Raw genomic sequence first — 23,871 nt, forward strand, 5'->3', positions numbered from 1 at the left:
AAGCACCACATCATTGGGGCGACTGCTGGTAATAAAGACATCCATGAGCATGAGAATGTGTCAACATGTACAGTAATTTCACAGTAATTAAATGAGTAAATCCGCCCTGCATGTGTCATTTCGTGGAAAAAACACATTTACAGTTCTGAAAGCTAAACAGATTTGCCTAAGTCATTTAAGTATGCTATTAGGTTTCCAATTCAATTTTGTGTTCAGCTGGAATACTATAGTAAGTATAATCTCATCAAAATGGAAATGTTACATGACAAATTCATATGATGCTTACAAATGAAGCGAGTGTCCATGAGAGCTGAGAGAATGTGGATATGCAAGAAATCCATGATTCTCATGACATTAGATTCCTAAAACTAGGGTAATAACATTGCAAACTGTGTCCTACATATGCAGGCCCTGGGCCGGCACACACAGTGATGGCTCCTGAACTGAGGCATGGTACTGGAAAGATTAGTTGGAGGGGGGTTCAGGGACCTACTTGATCGAATTCCAAGGGAACCCCTGCCAAGTAAGGATAAGTTTAATTTCAGCAATATCTCATTCACTTAGCAGACATTACAGACTTTTAAATTAAGAACTTACACTAACCTCTTATGTGTATAAGCCAAAATTATTACGAGACACCTCACCAACGAACACGACCCCATTTGAAGACTTGTGAGAGAAAGTATTGAGGAAGGCTTAGGTGTGAGTGTGTGCATATTTTTCCTACCTTCCACTGGTGTTGCGCAGGACCACCAGGGCATCAGGGAAGCCATCCAGGTTGTAGTCCCCAAGGTGCAGGGCCAGGGGTTGGCGGGGGCTCCCTGGCACAAAGCTCCAAACTGTTTCCCTCTGCTGGAAATCTGACAGTATCGGTACCCACTGTAACAACATCCGCGAGAAAATAATGACACTGATCAGAATTCACCTGTACAACACAATAATAGTGACAGTAGATGATGATAACCAAAATTAAGAACTTCTAGAACCATTCTAGTCAGCATAGGACAGCGAAAACATTGTCGGCTTCCGATTGGTTAGTAAAGATAAGAACATCAGAGTAAGCCTGTCAGAGACAGAGTCCGCTTTTGTCTTCCTGAAAACAAGGGCCTGCATATGTAGAAACAACCATGTGCCACTACCGAGTGGTGAGGTAGTGATGGTAGTTCAGCACCCTTATCGAAGGGCGCTTCGTCCCCGTCAGGGGTCAAGTGATTATCTGTAGTCAAATAATAATTCGACTCAAATTCAACCCTCAATTGTTTATTTAACAGCACTTACACAGTACACTGAATGCAAACTGAGACACCAATAATGATTTGAACGTTTAAAGCTTTTACTTGAGAAGTAAAAGCAAATATTATTTGCTGATATTTACTTGTAGATCATTAAATCAGCAACTCCTCTCCTTAGTGTTTTTTTCCCAGGTAAAAGCAACATATGACAAAAATAAGGCAGAACAGATCCAACGTAATCATAATAGTCTTGCAAGGCTGTGTTTGAGACAGGTGCCCTGTCTGTGGTCATAGCACTGCAACAGACATAGGTCCTGAAGAAGCCCTCACACTCATTTCAACAAACACAAATACAGCATCTTTCCCTCATCATGACAATTTAAGTGTTGAGGTAATAGGGCCCTTAAGGGGGTTCTTGTTCTAATGCTACAACGGACTGATGTTGACAGAGGGAAGTAGTCAAGCTGAGGAGGTACACGTAGTAAACTCCATAAAAACAAACAGCACGCTGGAGACAGCGCTTTAAAAGACCTCACTGAGACCATTATCACCTCTCACTTAATATGAACGCTATTTCACCAAGCAGCTGCATCAGTTCTCAAACAATCTACAGGTTTAAGCTTTCACTCTCACCCTTTATGTCACAACACCTTTCTCCTCCACTGTGTCTTTTGCAATATAACAGAAAGAAGCTATTCGTTTTCATTTTGCAGGGGAAAGATTTTACTGCCCATATTTTTTTCTGTGAATAAATTTTAATAGAGTTCCAACCATCGACGGGTATGCTAGTCCCCTTGCTTTCATTAGTGCCAATTCAATGAGTTGTTATCCAACTCCTGTGAATTACATACTGGAAAATACAAGAGAGGGACTTGTTACCAGGAGAGAGACAGAGAGAGAGGGACCATTATCATTGCTAATTCACACAGCAACCAATCATAAGTAGCAATTCTGAGGAAGCGTTTCTCACCATATGGTACAGTACAGTCAGTTTGGTCCATTAATTGTTTCTCAATAGTCTAACAGAGTCTACTTAAACTCCAGCCCTTGGCACATACCAGTGTGTTGGGCTGTGTTGGAAATCAATGCCTCGTTCACTCATTCACTGCTCATCAAATAATAGCCACTCAATTAAACTTTAGAATGAGAATTGAATTGTATCTCAGGCGCTCAATAGTCACCATTTTACGGTTTTATTTTAGGTTTAGTAAGGCGAGCTATAGAATACAACCTGGCCTCGTGAACTTTTCAGCAAGGTTTTACTCCATTGTGGACACGAATGGTATTGCAACTTCATCAGCCAAGTAAGTCAATTAATGTAACTTAACTTAAACAGTGTGGAGCACAAGTCCTTCTCCCAATGGCATTCAATACATTTATCACAGCAAATAGATCACTGACTATTTGTTACAACAAATACCAGAAGGGGGTTATCACTGTGGATGTGTGTTGGAATATTTGGTATAACAGTTTGACTGATAAACATACACTACAAAACTAGTCAATTTAATGTTCTCTATTGTCATGGAGACACAACCATGTGTGTGTGCGTGTGTTTGTGTGTGTGTGTGTGTGTGTGTGTGTTGTATGTGTATCTTCGAGGGTCGTTTGGCCAGAAGCTGGAGATTTAATGTGTTCATGAATGTTAAACAGTGAGAGCAGGTTCAGGGGAGAGTCGCCAAAGGGAACTCACCAGAACTGCCACTAATAGCTCTTAATAGGACCAGCATGTCTGAGAAAGACAACCACAGTCTATTATCAATTATTTTGACAATTATCACACAAACCGTGATGTCACACATGTAGGTTACCTCCGAAGCAGCTGTGCAAACTTTATGACCACAGGCCTTGATGTAGATATAAATGAGGCAGTAATGGTGGTGAGGCTGCAGCAAATCGCCGAACCTCAGATTCAAGAGGAGTAATGCAGGTTCCATCCTGAGAGTGGTGAGGGGATAAAGGGAGTTTGACCATTCTGTCCAAATTACAAATAAATAATTAAATAATTTGTGGAGTTAAAGAATGGCTGTGCTACCTAGGAAACCCTATAAAGTGTGCAGGAGTAGAGTTGCTGCTCCTTCACATCACAGGTTTAAGTTGGTCGGGCATCTGATCAGGAGTCCCTGGTGCTTTCAGAACTAATTTGAGGGGTTATACATCCCATCTGGTCTGGAAATGCCTCAGAAGAATGTCTGGAATTCCCTGCTAAGGTTGCTATTTCTAAGCCCCAACTTCCGAAATTCATATAACCTTTTGATGAATCAACACAATAAGGGTTAGGGTTAGAGGAAAATAATTAAAAACATGATATTCTGTACCATCAAAGGTTTCTTCAGAAATATGTTGATTCATATGTATCAGATTTGTTGATTTTATACCCAAGCTATATCCAGACATTAAACCTATTTCGTTTTTAGCATGCACAACACACTTTTCAGTTGTTATTTTAAATGGCAGTCCAATTTAAATGACATAAAACCTAAGCCCAAACCATCCTTTTTCTGTATGCATTATAAATAAGGGGTGTAGTTAAGCTCCATAGGTTTGGAGAGGGAGTGACTTGACCTGAATGGGGTAAGTTGACAACATGAATATGCACCTCTACATACATATGGTGTAATATAAACAGTGGCAAACCAAGACCAAGGTTTGAATCTTTTTTTAAGGTTTTGAATGAACTCAGAACTTGAATGCAACACTAGAAAGTCAAACTGTCATTTAATGACTGTTGAGTGATGTGGAAATGCAGTTTTAGAGGAAGACTCTGTGCCATATGGGCATTAAGCTATAATATAAGGATTTGATTAATCCAATCCAGAGTGGATAGGAGTACTGGAAAGGACCACTATGCAGTGGCTGGCAGAGAGACGTGAGGACACCCGAGTGGCTGTTGCAGGCAATTTTGTAGCCAGCAATCTCAATGGGCACACATGAACATGGGAGGAACCATTATTACATAGTTATAAAAAAAGGTTCCAGGGGGAAATTTGTTATTCTCAGTTATTTATAGTCCATAGTGAGGTTCCATTAACTTCATTAACTCTGAAAGTAACCTACAAGAGGAAGAGCTGGGGAGAGAAAGTAATACAAGTTATGCGATAGGAAAGGATTGGGTGAAAATTAGAGACATGTACATAGTTTGGATGTAACATTACTGTAGGTCCAAGTGAAGGCTCATAATCCAAACTAAATTTGGATCCAATCCAAAATCCAGTATCTCTTCAATATAATAAACTAAAGATAGAAATAACCATGACAATCAAGGTACGCTAGCTTGAAGAACAGCAGATATATGTTGATCTCATAAATACCAACTATTCATTAGTTGTCATTTAAGCTGATATTTTCACATAGCAGGTGGCCATGTTTTCACAAATCAGCAACATCTTCAATTTCTTTGCATTTCAGTCCACGAAGGCACATCAATTCACTGGCGAGTACATTTTTAAACTAATGTCCTTTGGTCTGTGCTCAGTGCTACCATGATGTTCTCTCTCAGGACAGAGTGAGGCCTTTGCTGGCCATCAGTTTTATCAGCAGACCGCTGTGCTGGTGTTTACCCTGAGGCAATCAGTGTACTGTCAGATGCCTTTTTTTTCCTAATGCTGAATACAGGAGGAGAGAGAGAAGAAGCAAGGAGAATAGTGATCTGTGCAAAAATATAGACAAACACACGCAGAGAGTCTATTATGTGTCAGGTTAAAGAGATGACTGCTCTGGCACGGTAAGATAGTTGATGGTATAAGTAATCTTTAGTCTCTAAGTAGAAGTTCATTGCGGCATTGCAGCAAAGGGAAGAGCCGAGGTACAGGTAAGAAGATGATGAATTAAGTAAAAAAGAGAAGAAATGCAGCAAGTATGGTGGTGTTCTATTGAGCACTGCAGCCTCACAGCAATGAGGTTCCTGGTTCGGATCCTGTCTGCATGTTCTCCCTATTCTTATGTGGGATGCTCCAGGTACTCCAGCTTCCTCCCACAGTACAAAGCAATGCAGATTGGGGTTAGGTAGTTTGGAGGCTCTAGGTTGTTTGGAGGCTGTAAATATAAGGTGTAAATATGAGGGTGAATGGCTGGTTCTCTCTGTATGTTGGCCCTGCGATATGCTGGCGACCTGTCAGGGATGTACCCTGTCTCTCGCCCTGCAGCTCCACCCTTGACCCTTGAATGGATAAGCTGTGTAGATGATGGATGGATGGATGGATGGATGGAAAGAAGAAATGACCAGGTAGATCAAAGAAAACTGATACAGAAACAATGATACCCAAACTATATGTGAACATACGCATTTGTATTCAAACATACAATTGAGAGACGCTTCGTCAGGCAGGAAAAGAAGATTAAAGGAATAGTTCACCCCAATATAATAATTCACTTAATGTCTGCTATGCTGATGGAAGGGAGGGTGAGTGTTTGAGTCCATGAAACACTTCTGGAGTTTCAGGGGTAAACAGTGTGGCAGCAAGCTAGCAGCTGCATCCAATACAACTGAAAATATTAGTGAGCTATCTCCAGAAGGAAAAAAACAACAGAAAAAAAACACAACATGCGTCTTTACCACTTCTGGTGTACTTTCAGGCTTGTGTGGTGCCATTCAAATATCTGCAAGCCACGAAATTCATATTTAACTGGAAACAATGTCATTTACACCGTGTTTGAAGCCTAAATGTCGACCAGAAGATTTAAAAAAACTTCAAAACATGGTTTAAATGAACTCGATTAGAGTCGAATATGAATGTTGGGGCTTGCGGACACTTGGATGACACCACAGGGGCATTAGGATAGGATATGTTTTTTGCTGTAGCTTTTTTTACGTCTGAAGATAGCTCACTAATATCTTCAGTTGTATTTGATTCGGCTGCTATAATGTTTACCCCTGAGACTCCAGCAGTGTTTTGTGGACTCAAACACTACACCCACCCCTCCATCGGCATAGGAGTGAGTAGATAATGAGTGAATTATATTTTTTGGATGAACTATTCCATTAAGCTTCATACTTTAGTGTTGTCTGTCTTACGCTTATTGATGCGTTATATTGTTTCCAGGCAAAGATGCTTGATTGTCTCTCTCAGATATTACCTCAAGACAATTATAGGTGATGATCATGTTGTGCGAACATATGGCTGAACTAAAGCAGATGATTGAAGACTTAATTGTGGGTAATTAGCAGGTCACAGCAGCAAATTGGAAGTCACAAGGTCAGTCTTTCTCAACCGAGCAGAGGAGGGAAGTATTAATGTAGAGCACTTTTCCCTCCAGCAAAATGAGCGTGTTTACCCTGTTTTGTTTTTATTGCTCAGAAGTATTGTGTGGGGACTTTGGGGCTGGGGGAATTATATGGCCTTCGTGAGGATATTAAAGGTTTCTAATCTGATCAAATCATTTTTTATTTGTGAAGCTGCAATGAATAGCCAACCTGACACAGGAGCTCCTTAAATAAGTCATGAAGCAGTGACTCCCTCCCCCGTGGCTGCAGAAGATTTGACATTTAATCACTAGATATAGCAGATTATTTCAATAATGTCAAGTGTGTCTCTTTGCAGATTAAACAGAGTGCTCCTAGGTCTAAATGATTCGATACTGACGTTCGTTGGTTCAAATGTCAACATATTAACATTATGGGAAACGAGTATGAATGTGTGTGTTTATGTGTGTTAGTGCAGAGATCCACAGGACCTAGTTAATGGAGATGAAGACAATGATGTGATTTGCACTTGCGAGGTAATCTGATACCTTTAATGGTTGTGAGGAGAAAGATCTTGCATACAAATGGGTCTTTATCAAACAGCAGGAGAACACCGAGTGTTTGCAGGCAGCTCATTGTGGCCCGTGCTCACATGCAGATACACACACAAACCATGGAAGCCTGCATATAGAAGCACACATAAAAACCAGGAGGGGCACAAACACAAACACCCTCCCAGTCCAACATAAAATCCCTTTCCTGGCTTTACTGACGACTAAAGTAAAAAGAGACGGCATGCTCAGAGACTCCCATTGATTCAACTTGCTGGAGAGAAATCGCGCTTCATTAGGCCACGAAATTAAAATGCGGGTGGCCTGTGGTGGAGGTGGGAGGTGGGAGGTGGGAGCTGCGTTTACGGTGCAATGTGGGAAGGTGCTGTAACAGCAGCAGACAACACGGCTGTCCAAGGCAATAAAATAAAGGCAATAAAACAGGCATGTAATGAAGCAATGGCTTTTATGATCCCAGTGATATAATGACTGTAATGCTCATCACATTAGAACTGGCACTGAAAGACAGCATGGGCCTGAACCAACGAGTGCGTGGGAAGAGCACACGACTGCTTCTCAGCAAAGCAGAGGTTCAGCTATAATCTTGCTATAAACTTGGCAACCGAATAATATTAGCTTTCATTATGGGTCTATATGTATGTAATGATAGTTTCTTGGGGGTTGCAGCGTCTGAAATATTTGACAGTAAATTATGGTTTGCAAGTCCGGAATTGGCTACACAGTTACTCAGTATTTATAGTAGGAGTTGATGAGAACATATGCATGTATCCTGGAATACCAAGGCAAAGGTAACAAATATTGAAATATAATAAAAAAAACTGCAACACGAATCACCTACTAATTCTATAAATGCCTGTCTGTATCTGGAACATATATCTTATTATCGTTCATGTTATTGGCGCCACACTTTGCTTACTAACTTCCTCGGTTAAACCACAGCAGCGGGTCAAACTGCAGGTCAAAATCGCAGCATATCACCATATCGGACTGACACAGACTGACACTGAACTCCGTCATGGAAACAGGATTCATAGATTTAGCAATTTATCTTCAAAATATATATTGTTTGGTTTTTTCTACAATGCCTTATTTTTAGGTGAATTACAGAGCTTTAATTTTGGGACTGGAGATCGTGTAGCCTGCTTAACAGACATCTGAAATTGCTAACATGCAATGCACGAAAAAAATAACAGAAGTTGAGTCAATCAGTCAAACTAATATAGATCCATAAAATACATGTAAACGTAAAACTCATAAATAGTAATAAAGCAAACTCGGTTGTATTTTACAAAAAACATTGACTATAAAATCTTTATTGCAGATAAACCAGGTACGATGCAAACAACGTTTTCTAACTTCACTCTGCACCATAGACTGTTTATAAAAAGTAGCTCCAGAGCTTTAGCACAGGAGAATCAAACAGCCTATTCCAAACAGGAAGATTTTTCAACAGGCACAGCACTCTTTAGTTAGACAGAGAAAATATAAACTGCTTTACGTGGATGTCCTTTCAAGGTAACACTGTGTTAGTTTGACCCTAGCAATTCTTAAATGTAATTTTGAGACCATGATAATGGTTACAAGGGTTCCACCATTTTGTTAAACTGAACTGTCACTGAATGATTTCTCATAAAAATGTAACTATGCCCATATTCCCTCACATTGTTGGACAGTTCCTTGTAAAGCATGTGTCCAAATATTCAACAGCACATCATTTTTTAATCAAAAAACTGTTCATAAAATCTGTGTTCAAATCTCGTCTCATAAAACCCAGCTAGTTATTTAGATTCACTTCCCATCTGTATCAAATGATGAGCATACACTAACTACCCAAACATGGCACTGACATTTCCTTAACCACAGAACTCAAGACTGTATTTTATTAGCAGGTGGAAATAGGGCTATAGTTTGTCCATAAAAACTAAAAAATACAGTCAAGAGCCAGTGATGGAGCGAGACCATATGTCTTCCTGTCAAATGGGCAGGATGGGGACGCTGATACCTGCTGTCAGTGTCACCTATTTGGCCATTGACTGACCGGCTGACTGGGATGACTGAGAGGAAGCTGTCTGGCTCATACTGGCTGCCCTTGCACTGTCTGGGCAGCATCAGTAGGCATCTGGCTCAGCCTTTAAAAGGGGCGGTGTGTGTGTTTTGCATGAGTGCATTGTCGGGGTTTTACCAAGAGAACAAATATGCAAAGAAATGTGCATAAAAAAACAACGCTAAGTGAAATTGAAAGATGCCAAGATCCGAATTGGTTAACTCAATATAATGAGTTTTGTTTGTTGAATGGAAGTGTAGCACGCATTATTAATGGAAACATCCTGCTTCTCCAACCTATTGATAAGAACATACAGTGATATTAAGGACATTAGTTTGTGTGTAATTACTTTCCTCCTGTCTTCAGACACCACAAAATATAGTCAACATTAGCGAGTACAAAAGAACATTAACAACAACCTGGAAGCTAATCAATGCTTGCCTGTTTCTTCCTGCAACAGAGGCAGGGGATCTGGCCTGGAGCCAAACAGTTGCCATTTTGGGTCACTCACTGCTGGATGGACTGTGTTTGAAAAAGCTGCATGAAAAAAGTTACCTTTCTCAAGTTACGGTCCAAGACCTTTGAATAGTTCTATAATTTCTATAATTAAATTATGACGGATGAAACCTCATCTGTCTTTACATTTTCCAACAAAGCAAAAACATGCACTGACAAAGTCGATGTTGAGGGGACTTCACTGGTAGTATATGTGCACATGGGCAGATCAAGTTCACTTGATCGGTAGTTCATTCCTGGCACAATTTCTTAACTTGACTATTAACTTTATTTTGGAATAAAGAAATTAACTACTGCAGCAGATGTTAGTGTAAGTTGTTTGAGAAATTTGTCATAATTCTACTACTTATATACATAATGGTCAATAGATCCTTCAGTTTAGAGATATGTTCTATAGAGGGGCCTTTGTGTTAACTGTGGTAAGATTAGATACATTATTCTATTACATATTTTACTTTAACCCTTTGTGTTTTTTTGCCTATTTTTGTCTCCATTTACTGAGTGGTTCAGATCAATTCCTAGACCATGTCAAAACAGTATATTCCAATATTCTGCAATGTAAAAAAGGAAGACACCAGTTCATTTGGAACCGATGGTTTTATTTTATTTCTATTTTTAGTAGGAAATAATTTAAAGTGTGAATATGTGTAAATTTAATAGAATTTAAGAAATAAACAATGGATAATTAATAGGTTAGATAAGATTAGACAAAATCATTTTTAAAGCCTTGTCAGCAAAGGTTTAAAAAATGATACGTTGATACGTCTTTGCCCAGCTCTGCAACATAAATATTCCTGTACTGAACTGGAAAAGAGCCATGAACCTGAACTATACACTCACAGGCCACGTGCCCTGACAAATTCAGCACTTAGTCCTATAGAAGTGCTCTCAGACAATCAGATGTAATGCCCTGTGGCTGTATCCAGTTGCATTGCAGAACATAATAGCATAAAGAAGGGGGTCCAGAGTGAAATAAATGTGATCAGTGTGCGTCTGCGACAAAACAGAATGAGGCAGAGAGGTGTTGGGAGCCCCCTGCAGTTTCCTCCATTATGGTGAACTAAAGGGCCTGGAGCTGCTGCGAGCGGAGATAGAGGCAGGGCTTTAGCTGAGACTGCAGGAAGGACGGAGTGAAATGCTGTTTGTAGATGAACTATTGACACACGCTACTTTCTACTCAGCGGGAACTCCATGCATACCCAAAGGCAGCTCGCCACTTCTTTGCCTGTATACTTATCATTTGCCTTATTCACTCTCCGCCCCTCTTTTCTGCATTTCCCGCCCTCATTCCGTCTGATGGGGTACTCCTCTCAAAGTGGCCATGAAGCAAAACCAGCAAGAGATGAGATTTGTTTGCCCTCTTTCAATTTCCTACCTTCCCTAATCTGCCTTTCCTCTTTAGTCCTTCCTTTCTGTCTTTCCACTCTCTTACTTTCCTTTTTTCATTCCAATTTCTCTTTCTCCTGTTCTTCTATTTTCTCTATCTCTTACACTTCTCCTCCCTCCATTTCCTTTCCATTTTCTGTATCCATGATGGTGGGCAGATACCTCTCGGGAAGACATCTGCTGACTCGCTGCCACATTAATATTGCTGGGGAGCCGCTGTTATGGAGCCACACACGCATGCACTCCCGTACACACAAACACACACACACAAACACACACAAACACACACAAATGATGTGAGATTGTGTGTAATAACGGCTCAGAGTGTTAACACCACAGATAACTACAAATTGATTAGATCATTACTGTGATGCAGAGAAACAGACCAACTGCATGTGTGTGTTAGTTTCTGTTGAAGGCGGTTGTCATCGTGATTCTACGCACACTGTTATCACCATTTCCATAAAAGCACGGCATCTTCGAGTGAGGCTGCTTTCCTTCTGACTCAGCCCATCCTTCCCTCTCCGCCTGTCTCCCTCTTTGACAGTGATGACTGTCTTTCAAACACAGAGCCGCACAGAACACAACATGTGTTCACTTTATCCATCAGTGCCTGTAAGTCCTCCTCTCTCCACTTCTCCTCCCTCCCTTTCCTTCGACACTCACTTCTTCCTTCATCATTTTTTTATAGCTGACAGGCAAACAAAAGAATGCATGTCCACATGGAGTGTGCGTCTGTGTACCTCTGTGCACATGTGTGTGTGTGTGTGTGTGTGTGTGTGTGTGTGTGTGTGTGTGTGTGTGTGTATCTTTTATGTGCATATGTGTGTGGGGGCGGACATGCAGATAAGCCTGTAATATTTCTATTTTGATTGAAAGAGGACTGGAAGCTAGTTCTTCGGTGGCAGAGGAAGGATAAAAAAGGACCAGGGTCTCCTGCCAACTGGTAGGATGCAACTGAAAAGAATCACACAAGATGGTTCTCTACGTGGGTGGTGGTGGTGGAGGAGAGTGTAAGGGCAACTGTTAGAGAACATGTCCACGCACATATGTGCAAGTTAATTGTATGGGACTGTGTGTACATATCTATAACTTCCATCTTGCATAGCTCCGGAAACAAAATGACGCCTGCTGGATCAGCCCCCGATGTCTTTCTAAGCGAGAGACCCCTGCAGTGAGCAACACATTTAATGCCTTCCTGAAATAGACAGCCACTGGTGAGGTGGTATTTCTCAGAGGAGTTTGAAAAGGCGACTGTGATGGAGGTTCGAACAAAAACTGCCTGAATTGAACCTGCCATTGATCACAGACGAAACAGATCAGATCTCTAATATGAGTCAGTCTTTTGGAATGTTTAAATGTATAGGTTGTTGAAAGACACTGACCAAAAACCTATTTGGATTCATATTTGTAAGCAGTTGTTGACCGGACTAGTACACTTGCAACAATTATTTGCAAAATCAATCTAGATAATTTTCTTGATCAAAAAAGAAATCTACAGATTTAGTGAGAAATTGAAATAGCTTACAAATACATTTCTTTCAACTGACTAACTAATTAACATACAATTTAACAGAACTGACATGCTGTTTTTTATAAATTAAACATATGTCAACAACTTGTTTTACTATACTTCTACAGAAGTGCAGACAACTTATTCACCAACATTTTTTTAGAATGTAAAGAACTGAAAAAGCTATTTTGTATTATTGTACATTTTCAATACTTGGAAATGTCAATTCTTGCAGAGCTACAAATGAGGGAGCAAAACCAATTCTTAATATTTGTGAGATACAGTATAAGGACTTCTTCCATTTATTTTTAGCTGAAGTATTGAGTATACTTTAGGAAGTGCTACATGTACAAGAGTTTGCATGTTCTCCCCAAGTCACTGTTGGTTTTCTCCAGCTTCCTCCAACAGTCCAAATACATGCAGATTGGGGTCAGGTTGAGTGGAGACCCTTAATTGATTGTTATTGTAAATATAAGACTGAATGGTTGTTTGTCTTTGTATGTTGGCCCTTTGATGGACAAGTGACCCGCCTCTGGCCCAATGTCCCTGCGGTCCTCGAAGGATAAGTGGTTTAGATAAATGATGTAAATAAAATGAGCAATAAATGTAAATCAATTATATCCATAGTTTGCAGTCTACCTCTGTCTCCTCTGATCATGAAATTATAACTGAAAGAAATTAAACTGAGCTGAGCAGTGTTCAGAAGGGAGTGTTTTTAGCAGGAGGGGCAGAGAGAACAGAGGTGTTGTCTAGCATGGGATAAGAATAGCTCACAGAACAATGACAAACGAAAAAGTGGTTTACTGGATAGATAATAAACTCAGGAGAGTGACTTGTATATGTGTCTATTAATTACCTCTTGTGAGCCTGACTTGGCCAGGTAGATGGCACTGCGCTGACAGGCTCCATCCAAACACACAGGGAGGAGGTGGTCCTGATAGCCATCACCATCTGCCAGAGAAAGGACAAAGAATTTGATTTTAAATCAACAATGCTGAATTGTGCCAGTGGGAAGCCGCCTGAATTGTTTTCAAAAAATGTGGTATTTTAATATTTTGCTCGATCACAATACCTCAGAAAGAAAGTTGTACGTGTTTTTTTATTTTATCATTTGTAAGATGGATCACAGGAACACCTGCTTGTTTCCTACGAGCAAACACAGATCCAAGCAGCAGTCATATCGTTGAAGCCTTTTAATAATGTCAGTTCACTTGAAGTATCATTTTCTTCATTGATTTCCTCGCTATTAATTATCATTATCGTAATTCATGCGTCTAATGTTTGGACAGGGACTGAGGCTCCCAAATCAAAACAACAGCTCTTCAAAGAATACACAAGGTTCACAGCTTCACACACACACGCACAGACGCACCCACGCACGCACGCACAAGAGAAAATAAAGACATCTCAAACTAGTCCAAATTGCACAGATTAGAGCCGCAACATAAATAAAATCCCTATCCCTATTTATGCAGCAGGGTAAAGTGGGACAGTGTCTCACTTTACCCCACCATGAAGCACAAGTTAAGTTTAGTCTTAAACATATTCTAGTGTTATATTACATTATATATGTTTTATTTTTAATGTCATAAACATTGTAGAAAAGCCTTCATGCCAACAAACTACACCAGGAAGACAACCTGGGGCCAAACACCCCTCACAGAGATGGAGAGTGCAGCCGCTGAGGTCATGCAAGGAAAGAAGTCCTTAAGAAAAGCTGGGATAGAAAAAGGGATAGAAATATTGATAAGACAACCCTCAAAAGATTCATAAAGAAAAAAGAGAAAGGGGAAGTAAAATCAGTAGCCTGGGGTGCAGTAGCTGAGGTAAAGAGAATATTCACAGATGAGATGGAGGAGGAGCTTGCCAAACACTTGAAACCAGTAGTTGACCAGTTCCATGGCCTTGCTCCAGTTAAGTGCCGTGAACTGGCATTTGAATACGCAGAGAAAAACAATATCCCTGTCCCTGCCAATTGGAAAGAGAAACAATGTGCAGGTAAGCTAGAGTGAGCAAGAGATCACATGATTCATAATAATCATATATGTGCTTAATTGACCAATCCCCATGATTCTGTTACTAGTCTGATATTAGTGGTTGTCAATCTAGCTGTCGGGATTATAACTATTACAACATGTGTTGTTATGGTAGTTTTAAAGTTGAAAAAATAAGTGTCTCACTTTACCCCGTAGCTGGGGTAAAGTGGGACACAAGACCACTTTTTTAAAAACAATCATATTTTCACTACCCTTTGTCCTGAAGACATTCTGATCATTTCCATTGCTAGAAAACATCCTGAATTAATGGGAAATGTGTAAATTTTACTGATATATCATTTTAGCTCGCCTAGAGGGGAGCAAATGTAAAAAATGTCCCACATTACCCCGCTCTCCCCTACTGTTGGTCGGACTGAATGGGAAAACAATATTTAAAGGATTGTGAACATAAACAGCAAATAAAGATGAACGTTAAACGCAAAATATTCTGCAACTCAAGCCCCCATCAAGGGTAGGATGTTGTAGTAGCTCACCTGACAATCAAGACAAAGACTATCTTTGACAAAAAAAATGAAATTCATTCATTTTGATTACCTAAATGTCAACCTACAATGAACCTTTGAATATCACCTTTGAGATTTGGTGAGTTCAAAAATACACTGCACACGCACTCAGGGGTTGGCATGTACATTGACACCAGACATAAAGAGGTGAAACTGCTTCCAGGCCTCTCGTCACACAGCGGATCTGAATCTGTTTCAACAGTGCAAGTGCAACACTCCCAAACAGATGTTGTGCCATGTGGAAGGCGAGAGCTGAATGACACTGATGATAAATGACAGTACCAAGCATGGGAGGAGGAGAACCTGAACGTGGCTGTCAGGGGCAACTATGCAAGAGGCAGATGGGGGGGGGGGAGATAATGAGATACAGTGGGATAGATATTAAGTCAACAAGTCCTTAACTGCACTATTCATTTTGAAAATCATACTCATTAAAAAGTTCAACAAAACAGTCAAGGTCCAGATGTTGATACATTGTTTTCAGATTTTAGCCTGTGTCTAATGCTAACTTGAATTAAAGGTTAATGGAATGTGGGATGAGGAAATCAAATCACACAACCATTTTTTATTCTGTGCATTCTCGGGACAGTGTTGCATACACTTTAAACAGATGTTAAATATAATAACATGTCTTGTTTAGAGTAGATTTTGTGGGCTCCAATTAAGAAATATTAATCTTCTCCAACATATTTATTGGTTTATTGCTTAATTGTTTAACATATAAATGACAATGTCGGATAACTAAATTACCATGTGATTTTCATTAACTCGTTTAGTGTAGTACATCAGGGAACGCAAGCAAATAACATTTTGGAAAACTTCCACTACTAGATATTTGTATCTAAAAAATGTAATAATGTAAGATCAACGTTGTCATTAATGAATTTGATTTCTATTGACTAACTCATGGGGTGTTGCAGCAAATTGAAACCCAAATCAATTTGCTTATGAGAGGGCTTGCGGACTACAGATATTTAACTTTTTCAAGGCAGGGAGGGTCAAACTAAATGAAAAGATATTCAGACTCTGCAGCTTTGATTTTGAACATTCACTCTTTTACAAAGTCTCCTGACTTATGTGCAAGTGCCCTACTTTGATTATTTCCTAACTCTTTTGCTAACTCCCACTCTGCCTGCATTCTAAAGTGCACATCAATTAACACAAATCTTCACAAAGGCTACAGGCCTGCTCTAAATGTCGACTGCCGATTATTCCTTACTGGCTAGAGCCAAAACTGTGCTTTTTTCTAGACAAAACATTTAGATGAGGGCAATGAGTTCGAATGAGTTGCATCACTGTGGGTGTAATGGAAAAAAGCTGGGACTGAGTATGCGAGCTGTATTATGCAGCAAATAGACACAGCGCTGTGTCGATATGAGGAACTGGAAGCAGAGGAACAAAGCAGCAGAGAGAGACAGAATTCAGAACTAAATCAGCCTAACTCAGGTTATCACTCACCATTCTGTCTCCCATGCTTTACTGTCAGTTCTGTTAAACACAGTCAGGTCCCCTCCCTGTGTCCCCCCTGTCTTTTCCTCCATCACTACCCTTTTTCATTTATCTATTCATCTGTCTCTCTTTTATTCCCGCTACGCTCTCCTTCATCTCCTTCTCTTTACACTCACTTCTCTGTCACTCCCTCTGTTCCTCCCTTCTCACTGTTAATGGCTGGGTTTTTGTCTCGGTAATTTCTCCTCCTCTTTATTCACACCCATTTTCTGCCTCCCCTCTTTCCTCCCTCCCTACCACTTTTCCTCTCTCCCTCCTGCTGACTGTGTATGGTGTGATGGATATTGGCTAAGAGAGCCGCAGAGGGAGGGAACTGCAGGTAGGGTTGAAACGGAGAGGGCTTTGAAGAGAGGAAAGACCTGGGAGAGGACGCAGGGAAAAAGGAAGAGAAAATAGCTAAAGGCAAGGTAGGAAAGAGAGAAAGAGAGGGATGAAAAGAGAATACACTGTATGAATACACACTGGAATTCAGAGCATACAGCAGGGCGCCAAATACAATGCAAATTACAATATGCATGAAAATCCAAAATGGGGGGATGCTGTGCCTCATTATGAACCCTATGATCTCATAGAGCAGAGCTTTGTGTGTGTGCCACTGTCATGTGCACATTTTCTATAAGTGTGTGTGCTAAAGGCATAATAGACAGTGAGGAATGTGGGTCGTATGACATAGATCTTGAAACTCAAGACTGAGAGAAACTAAAAAACTATTTAACTTTTATATATAATTCAAATTAAGCAAGTTTCGCAAGCTTATGAGTGGATCTTGCTTTGAGATTCTGCTCCAGGTTGACTCGATTGTTTAACATAATTTCCATTGATTCATGCTGTTGATTGCATATTCAGACTCAGCAGAAATCCAGACTCATCAGAACTGGCTGCATTTTTCACTCTTCTGCTGTTTTAGCTGATCCACCCCAGGCTTCTACATGTTGTTCTCTCTGAGATGAAATTCTTCTCATCATAGTTAAAGAGTGGTTATCTCAGTTACTGCAGCCTTTCCCCCCTCTCAACTCTCTCACCAACAAATTGATTCAGTCTACAGAACTGCGGTTCTCTGGGTGTGTTTTTATTTTCCCGCCATTCTGATTTGTCTCAAGAAACTGTTGCGTGCGAAAATCCCAGGAGATCAGCAGCTTCATGAAAAATGCAAACTAAAATTATTCTGGATTGGCTAATTGTATAATTGCATGAACAACAGGTGTGCAGGTGTTGAGGACAGTTTTAAATGCCATTTTGTGGCTTTGAAGCTTAAGAGAGAATTCCCTGGGACTGTGTTGGTGAATGGGTCTAATCAACTGGCCCCACTACAACTCCCTGACCTCCTTGACCTTTCCTGAAACCCAGTACGCCCCTGTCCGTTTCAAAATCTGTGGCAGATTATAAAAATGTATAAAGACAGCATGATAAATCCTGAATTCCTCTTTAAATGCAGAACACATGTACCATGCCACACTGGGATGTTTTAAAATGACTTCAAAAATAAAGTGTTAATTAGTGTATAGATCACTGTGGGTGGATTCTTATAATTGAGAGTACTACTTATGCATAATTACTGAGCAGTAGATATCAGACTAAGAAAGAGGGAGATGTGGGTTTAACCTTTAATGAAGGACACTTTTGTGTCAGATGTGCGTTGCCGTTTGCATATTCAGATGTGCAAATGAATATCTGAATTCAGAAAACGGTAAGCCTGGGAGACTCTGTAATTTGCATTTGGACTGGAATATTTTTAAATGCAAGAAATATCACAAAATGCTGCTTGATTAGGAGATTTTATATTTTCCTTTGCCACATTTAATCTGGTCTGGGGGGATGCCTTTAACAAAAATGCAGATGTATGCTGTAATGTGATGCTGCTTACACAACTTGCTCGGGTGTTTACTCGTCAGGCAGCGCTCCAGAACCTCTGGATTTTTTTAACAGGTAAACCCATTTCAAGGAGTGCGACACAGAGAGAGAAAGCGATGGAGAATGTCAAACTGGAAAAGCAGAGTAGACGGGCTGAAAACTTGACAAGGCAGCCAAAAACAAAAAACTGTGGAATGTATGCAGTGGTTACCAAGAGAATGAGGCAGACAGAAAAGAGGGAGAGGAGGAGAGGTTGGATGTAACACAGTATAATAAGATGAGTGAAGGAAAGAATGCCTGAGGGGAGAGCAGAGAGAAAAAGGCCGTCCTGTTAACATGCTGACTTACCTGCACGCACACACATTTGCATGCAGACGCGCACACACACAGCATGATGACAGCCTTTCCAATTTTAAATATCACTTCCAAACACAATCCCGTCTCGCTGTCTGAAAATTTCCCTATCTTAGCGAACTGCTGGTCACAGAGCAGCCTCCCCCCATCCTACCTGCGGTGAAGCTCGCTGACACACTTCGTTGTGGGACTTTGTTGCGCTTTACCTAATGATGAATTATGCATCGGCCGCTGTCACTTTGAAAAATGCAATTACCTCAGTGATAAGGCAGATGGGCCTGTTTTGTCTGGCATATGCTGTGCATCTATTAAGAGTTTCGAGCTGGAAACAGCGGCACAAGCACACAAAGACAAAGCATGAGGACGGGTTACAGTATGAATCCATGAACCTATTCATACGCATGTACACACACTGCAGGTTTAGCCAATGTTTGCTGCCCGTGGAAGATACACAAAAACATCACCTCACAAAAATATGTAAAACGAGCAAACATAGCACTCAGATCTAAATGATTTCTACCTGTTTGGTGTTTACAGTATTTATCGTTGAGAGCATGACTGTTCTGAGGTCAGTCCTGCAGTTGAGACATTAGTGTCAGTTTTTAATTATCACTATTATTTAATCCAATTTCAAAGCATGGTATTCAATTGATTGCGGGTGCTACTTATTAAGTGTCAAATCCCTGAATGTTCAGTTAAAAATGACACATTGACAGTTAAACCATGTTCAGATTTAAGACTAAATTTATGAAATAAAAAAATTCCCTGCATTTATATCTACAAATTAGTTTTTCTGAGAATGAGATAAAGGTTTTTAGCATAAAAGCCAAACTTAAAAGTCACTGACCCTAAATACAAAGTCAAGCTCTGCTGGTCACCGGGAAAAAAAACTTGAATGAATAAATAAATAAATGCACATCTGCACTAAGACCCTACAGTCCCCTAATCAAATCACATTTAAATTCACCAGATCCGGTGTATTATTTGGATCCCATAAGTAGTAATAGAAAAAAAAAGTATTCTCTGGCAAATCACTGATTCTCTGAAGGACCACTGAACAAAATTGAAAGGGTTCTCCCCTGACTCAAACTACATTTTTCCCGGCAAATTTCATGTTAATAATTTCACTGGTTTTTGCATAATAATTAAGGGTGAAATAATAACCTTCTTCACGGAGGTTATAAATAAAGTTGTCACAGGTTCTACTAAGTAGGTACACGTACTGCAATTAACATAAAAATGCCACTCAAAGTTGATTTGACAGTTAACTGTATTTGCTATGTGAATGTAGAAAGAGAGAGAGGGCATCCGTATATTATCTGTATCGTTTATCCTTTAGAGCTGGGGGGGAGGGGGAATAGATGAGTGGTGGATTGAGACCATCAAAGATACAGTATATGAGAGTAAGATGGCACATAAGCCATTAGCTATGATGCGTCAGACACCAAATGCCAAACTCACAATGTGAAAACATGCTACACATAACATTACATGCAAAGAGATGCTTGGGCAGGTGGTCTGGCTGCTCCCAGCAATTCAATGACCTCCCTGCTGATGGAAATGCCAGGATATGTGTCACTACACAATCTTAACACAAACTCAATATGTATGATTCGAACAGAAGACAATTACAGATTCTGAGACAGCTGTATTCATTACAAACTGAACAAAGCGAGAGGCAGGAATAACTGAACATAGCTACATAGGGAATAAATATATGCGGCCAATGCAATTATGGCTTAACTTCTTTTAAACATTTAAATACACAGTTCTTTGTGAATCCCAGAGTGACTGCAGTTTAGTAAATGAGCTCTCCAACAGATCCTCGATAAAGCTCAACACAACAGAAAGGAGGCAGAGGTGCAGCCTCACAGCACTGCAACTAGCCAGCAGAAATATGAACACAACACAACTGGGATGACACTCAGCAGCCACTGTTGGTAGGCATCGATTTCCTTTCTAATGTATGGTTTAGAATCATTATTGCAGCGGTTATTATTGCATATTATAATATATATTATTTCAAATCCAAATATATACATTGGAATTTGATGACAGATACAGGGAAGATTGTAGTGGGAGACAGCGAGAAAAAGGTAAAGGTAGAAGGATAGAGGGAGAATTAACACTGATGTGTGATGGAACTAATTCCCTTTCTCGATCAGACAGGGATGCAATGCAGCACTCTGCACCGCCTCCTCCTCACCTCACCCTCCTCTTTTCCTTAATTCCTTCATTATCCTCCCTGCCATCTTCACCTCCCCACTTTCCAGATCATCCAGCTGAGCATATACTCATATTTTTATCCTCTTTACTTTCTCGGCTCATATCATCTTTGAAGTGTGCTTTTCCCACTTCACTCTTTCATTTGCCTCACTTTTTCCTCCTTCCTTTCAGCCTCCCTGTGGTCATTGAATCAAGGGGAAGCCAAGATGTGCTCTTTAGTTAGCCTGGAGAGAAGCTGGTCATCATAAGATGGCAACACACAGAGATACAAACACTGACTGATAATAACACCAACAGAACTTCTATAGAGGCTACGCAATTATTTTACACTAATCAACTGCTCATAGTGACGAATTTGGCTGGGACAAAAGGGATCCCTAGTATAAGTGGTTGCAACTCTACTAGAATTTTGACAGAAGGCGGAGGCGGCACAAAATTTGACAGAGGCAGCCACCTCGCAATTCTCTATGCAGGGAAAACCTGTAGCCCTATATTTGTCACTATATTTTATCGTAAATTTGTTTTAGTTGATATTAAAATTCAGAGAAAAATTTACTAAAATACCAACTCGCTAATGCAACAGCACACGGTCTATAGTTTTATAGAATATTTAACAAAAAAAACGGTCTTTTCTATAAATAGATTTTATTCAAGCTCTTTTAAACTCAGTCGATATACGTAACATGGCCAATGATTGGTTTAGACTTGAATTCTTGACTTTTGCCTACCTCAAAATCTTGAACATATAGAGAATATGTATATGTGATATACTGAGATATCACTTCAGCGTTCACTTGTTTTACATCTACACCACATTATAAAGGAAAGAACAATGGATGCTTCAGGCTGTAATACATCCACCATGGACAAGTGGCATTTAAATATTGAAATAATTTTTACACAAGAGTTTGAATGTTGTTTTCCAATTATGTTGTCAGAGTCAATGTCCTCTGACTCATACTGAGTCTTCCATTGAGCCCAATTTATTTGATAAGAAATCCTAACTCACACAGAGTATCTCTCTGTTTTAGCCTGACAGTATGGGAGACATAAAAAATACAAAAGCAGAGAGATGAATGTGGTTCAAATTCAAATCAAATATTATTTGATTAAGTACATTTTAGGAAATCTTGCCTCAATTGCAAACATGGATTCAATTATTGCTTATAACACCCATATTATGAACTCTTTACTATCAAATACTATTACTAGAGTAGGAAGGCTCTGGTGAATATGTATTATTTTAGAGGAGAGAGGAGTGACCTCCTCCCTTATTTAGAGCCTCCCATATCTCAAGTTCTTTTCCAACAATGTAATTAAGTATAAAGATCCATGTGACACCTAAAGCTGTTTAGATGAAGAAAAGAAGGAGGAACAAGCGTGAAAAGCGAGTAAGCTGTGGATATAAAAGCAAACAGCAGATCAAGAGAAATAAAGATTGATAGCGACAGGCGAGGAGGGCTTCAATAAAGCAGACAAAATGGGACCAACAATTAGTTTTTTTCATCCGGCAAGACATCTCTCTCTTAGAATTTGGCAGATTATGATAAGCGTGACCCTCAAAGGATCCAATCCCAAGCTAACGAGGGCAACGTCTTGAAGTGACATTTCAGAGCCCAGGGAGAAAAAAAAGAGGAAAAGATTAAAGAAATGAAAGTTTTTGTTGAGATAAGCTTAAGCTTCAGATTTAAACAAAAAAAGATCACCGCCCAAGGGATGATGACTTTAATACATACATGTTTCCAAAGCAAATTGCAAAATAGGCAGGAAGTCACACAGATTACCTCAGGACACACACACACATGCGCGCACACATACACACACTAACAAACACTAACAAACACACACACACACACACACACACACACACACACACACACACACACACAGGTCATTTCCCCTCCGGCTCATTCTTATTGGCAATTTGGGAAGGGGAAGTTTGTTCACTAAATATTTGATGGACACCCTTAGCTGCAGTGAGATTAACAGATTAATCTTGCCAATAGAGATGTGTGTATCATTGCAAAGCTCTGTGTGCATTTGTGTATGTTCATGTTCACAGGAGTCACAAAAGTTAATTATAAGTGCACCCAACATAGCACAGCTGAGGACAGCACAAAGCCTAAACTTACTTTTAAGGGTCTTTATGTTATAAGAAAAATAAACCACTGACAAATGGAAAGAACAACAGTAGGAAAGCTAAATATGCTGTAAATGTGGGTAGTTACCTGATTTTCATAACAAATTTAAGTACTATTGTTCTCATAAAAATAACCACAAGTCTTCCTGTGATCTCAGTTGATTTAGTTTTTATTGTCTTGTAGGATGAATCCAATTATATATTGTGATGGATTCGGGTTTGTTTGCTAAACATCAATACAGCAGAGTCAAGCTGACTAATCCAAGGAAAAAGAGATGGAACATGATTGGAGGTACTGTGGTTTCTCCCACTTGAGACATTCAATAAAATGTTCATAGTTTTTGGACAAGCTAACTTTCCTCTCTTAAAAATCACTGCTGCGAAAAAGAAGTCCAGTAACACCAGAATTAAAAACACTGACATTTTGTGGGCAAAAATAACTACCCTGGGTGGAACCGATACAATCAGTGGCTTGGCTTGTAGGGGTGAAGAAACTCTGTCGATGTCAGTTTTGGTGAACTTTGACATGAGAATTTTCTCCTTTGACCAACAGAAAACATTTATGACCTTGTGTCGGTGACCTCGCTGTTTAGTTTTGAGGAAAGCTGGAAACATGAGACATGTCACAGCTTGTTAGCTGTACTGCACACTCTGCTGTCTCACTATAAACTGACTCACACAGAGACATGGTTAGCAGTCAGTTGCAGACAAGAGTCAGCAGTCCAAATGTAGTGTCTGTTGATAGGTTGTTAACTGAGAACTAGCAGTTGTCAGCAACACTAGTTT

The 23,871-nt window shown here is 39.9% G+C and overlaps 1 protein-coding gene across 1 annotated transcript in view; it reads right to left on the minus strand.

Moving 5' to 3' along the window:
* Positions 1-23,871, minus strand: part of itfg1 (integrin alpha FG-GAP repeat containing 1) — a 147,397-nt gene that overhangs the window by 80,054 nt on the left and 43,472 nt on the right. Inside the window, exons 9-10 of the mRNA XM_053419527.1 lie at positions 13,302-13,396; positions 728-879 (exon numbers count right to left, since the gene is read on the minus strand). Coding sequence (XP_053275502.1) covers positions 728-879; positions 13,302-13,396 — 247 coding nt within the window. The remainder of the gene's footprint in view (positions 1-727; positions 880-13,301; positions 13,397-23,871) is intronic.

The sequence above is a fragment of the Pleuronectes platessa genome, chromosome 1 (genome assembly GCF_947347685.1).
Source record: "Pleuronectes platessa chromosome 1, fPlePla1.1, whole genome shotgun sequence".
Taxonomy (NCBI): Eukaryota; Metazoa; Chordata; class Actinopteri; order Pleuronectiformes; family Pleuronectidae; genus Pleuronectes; species Pleuronectes platessa.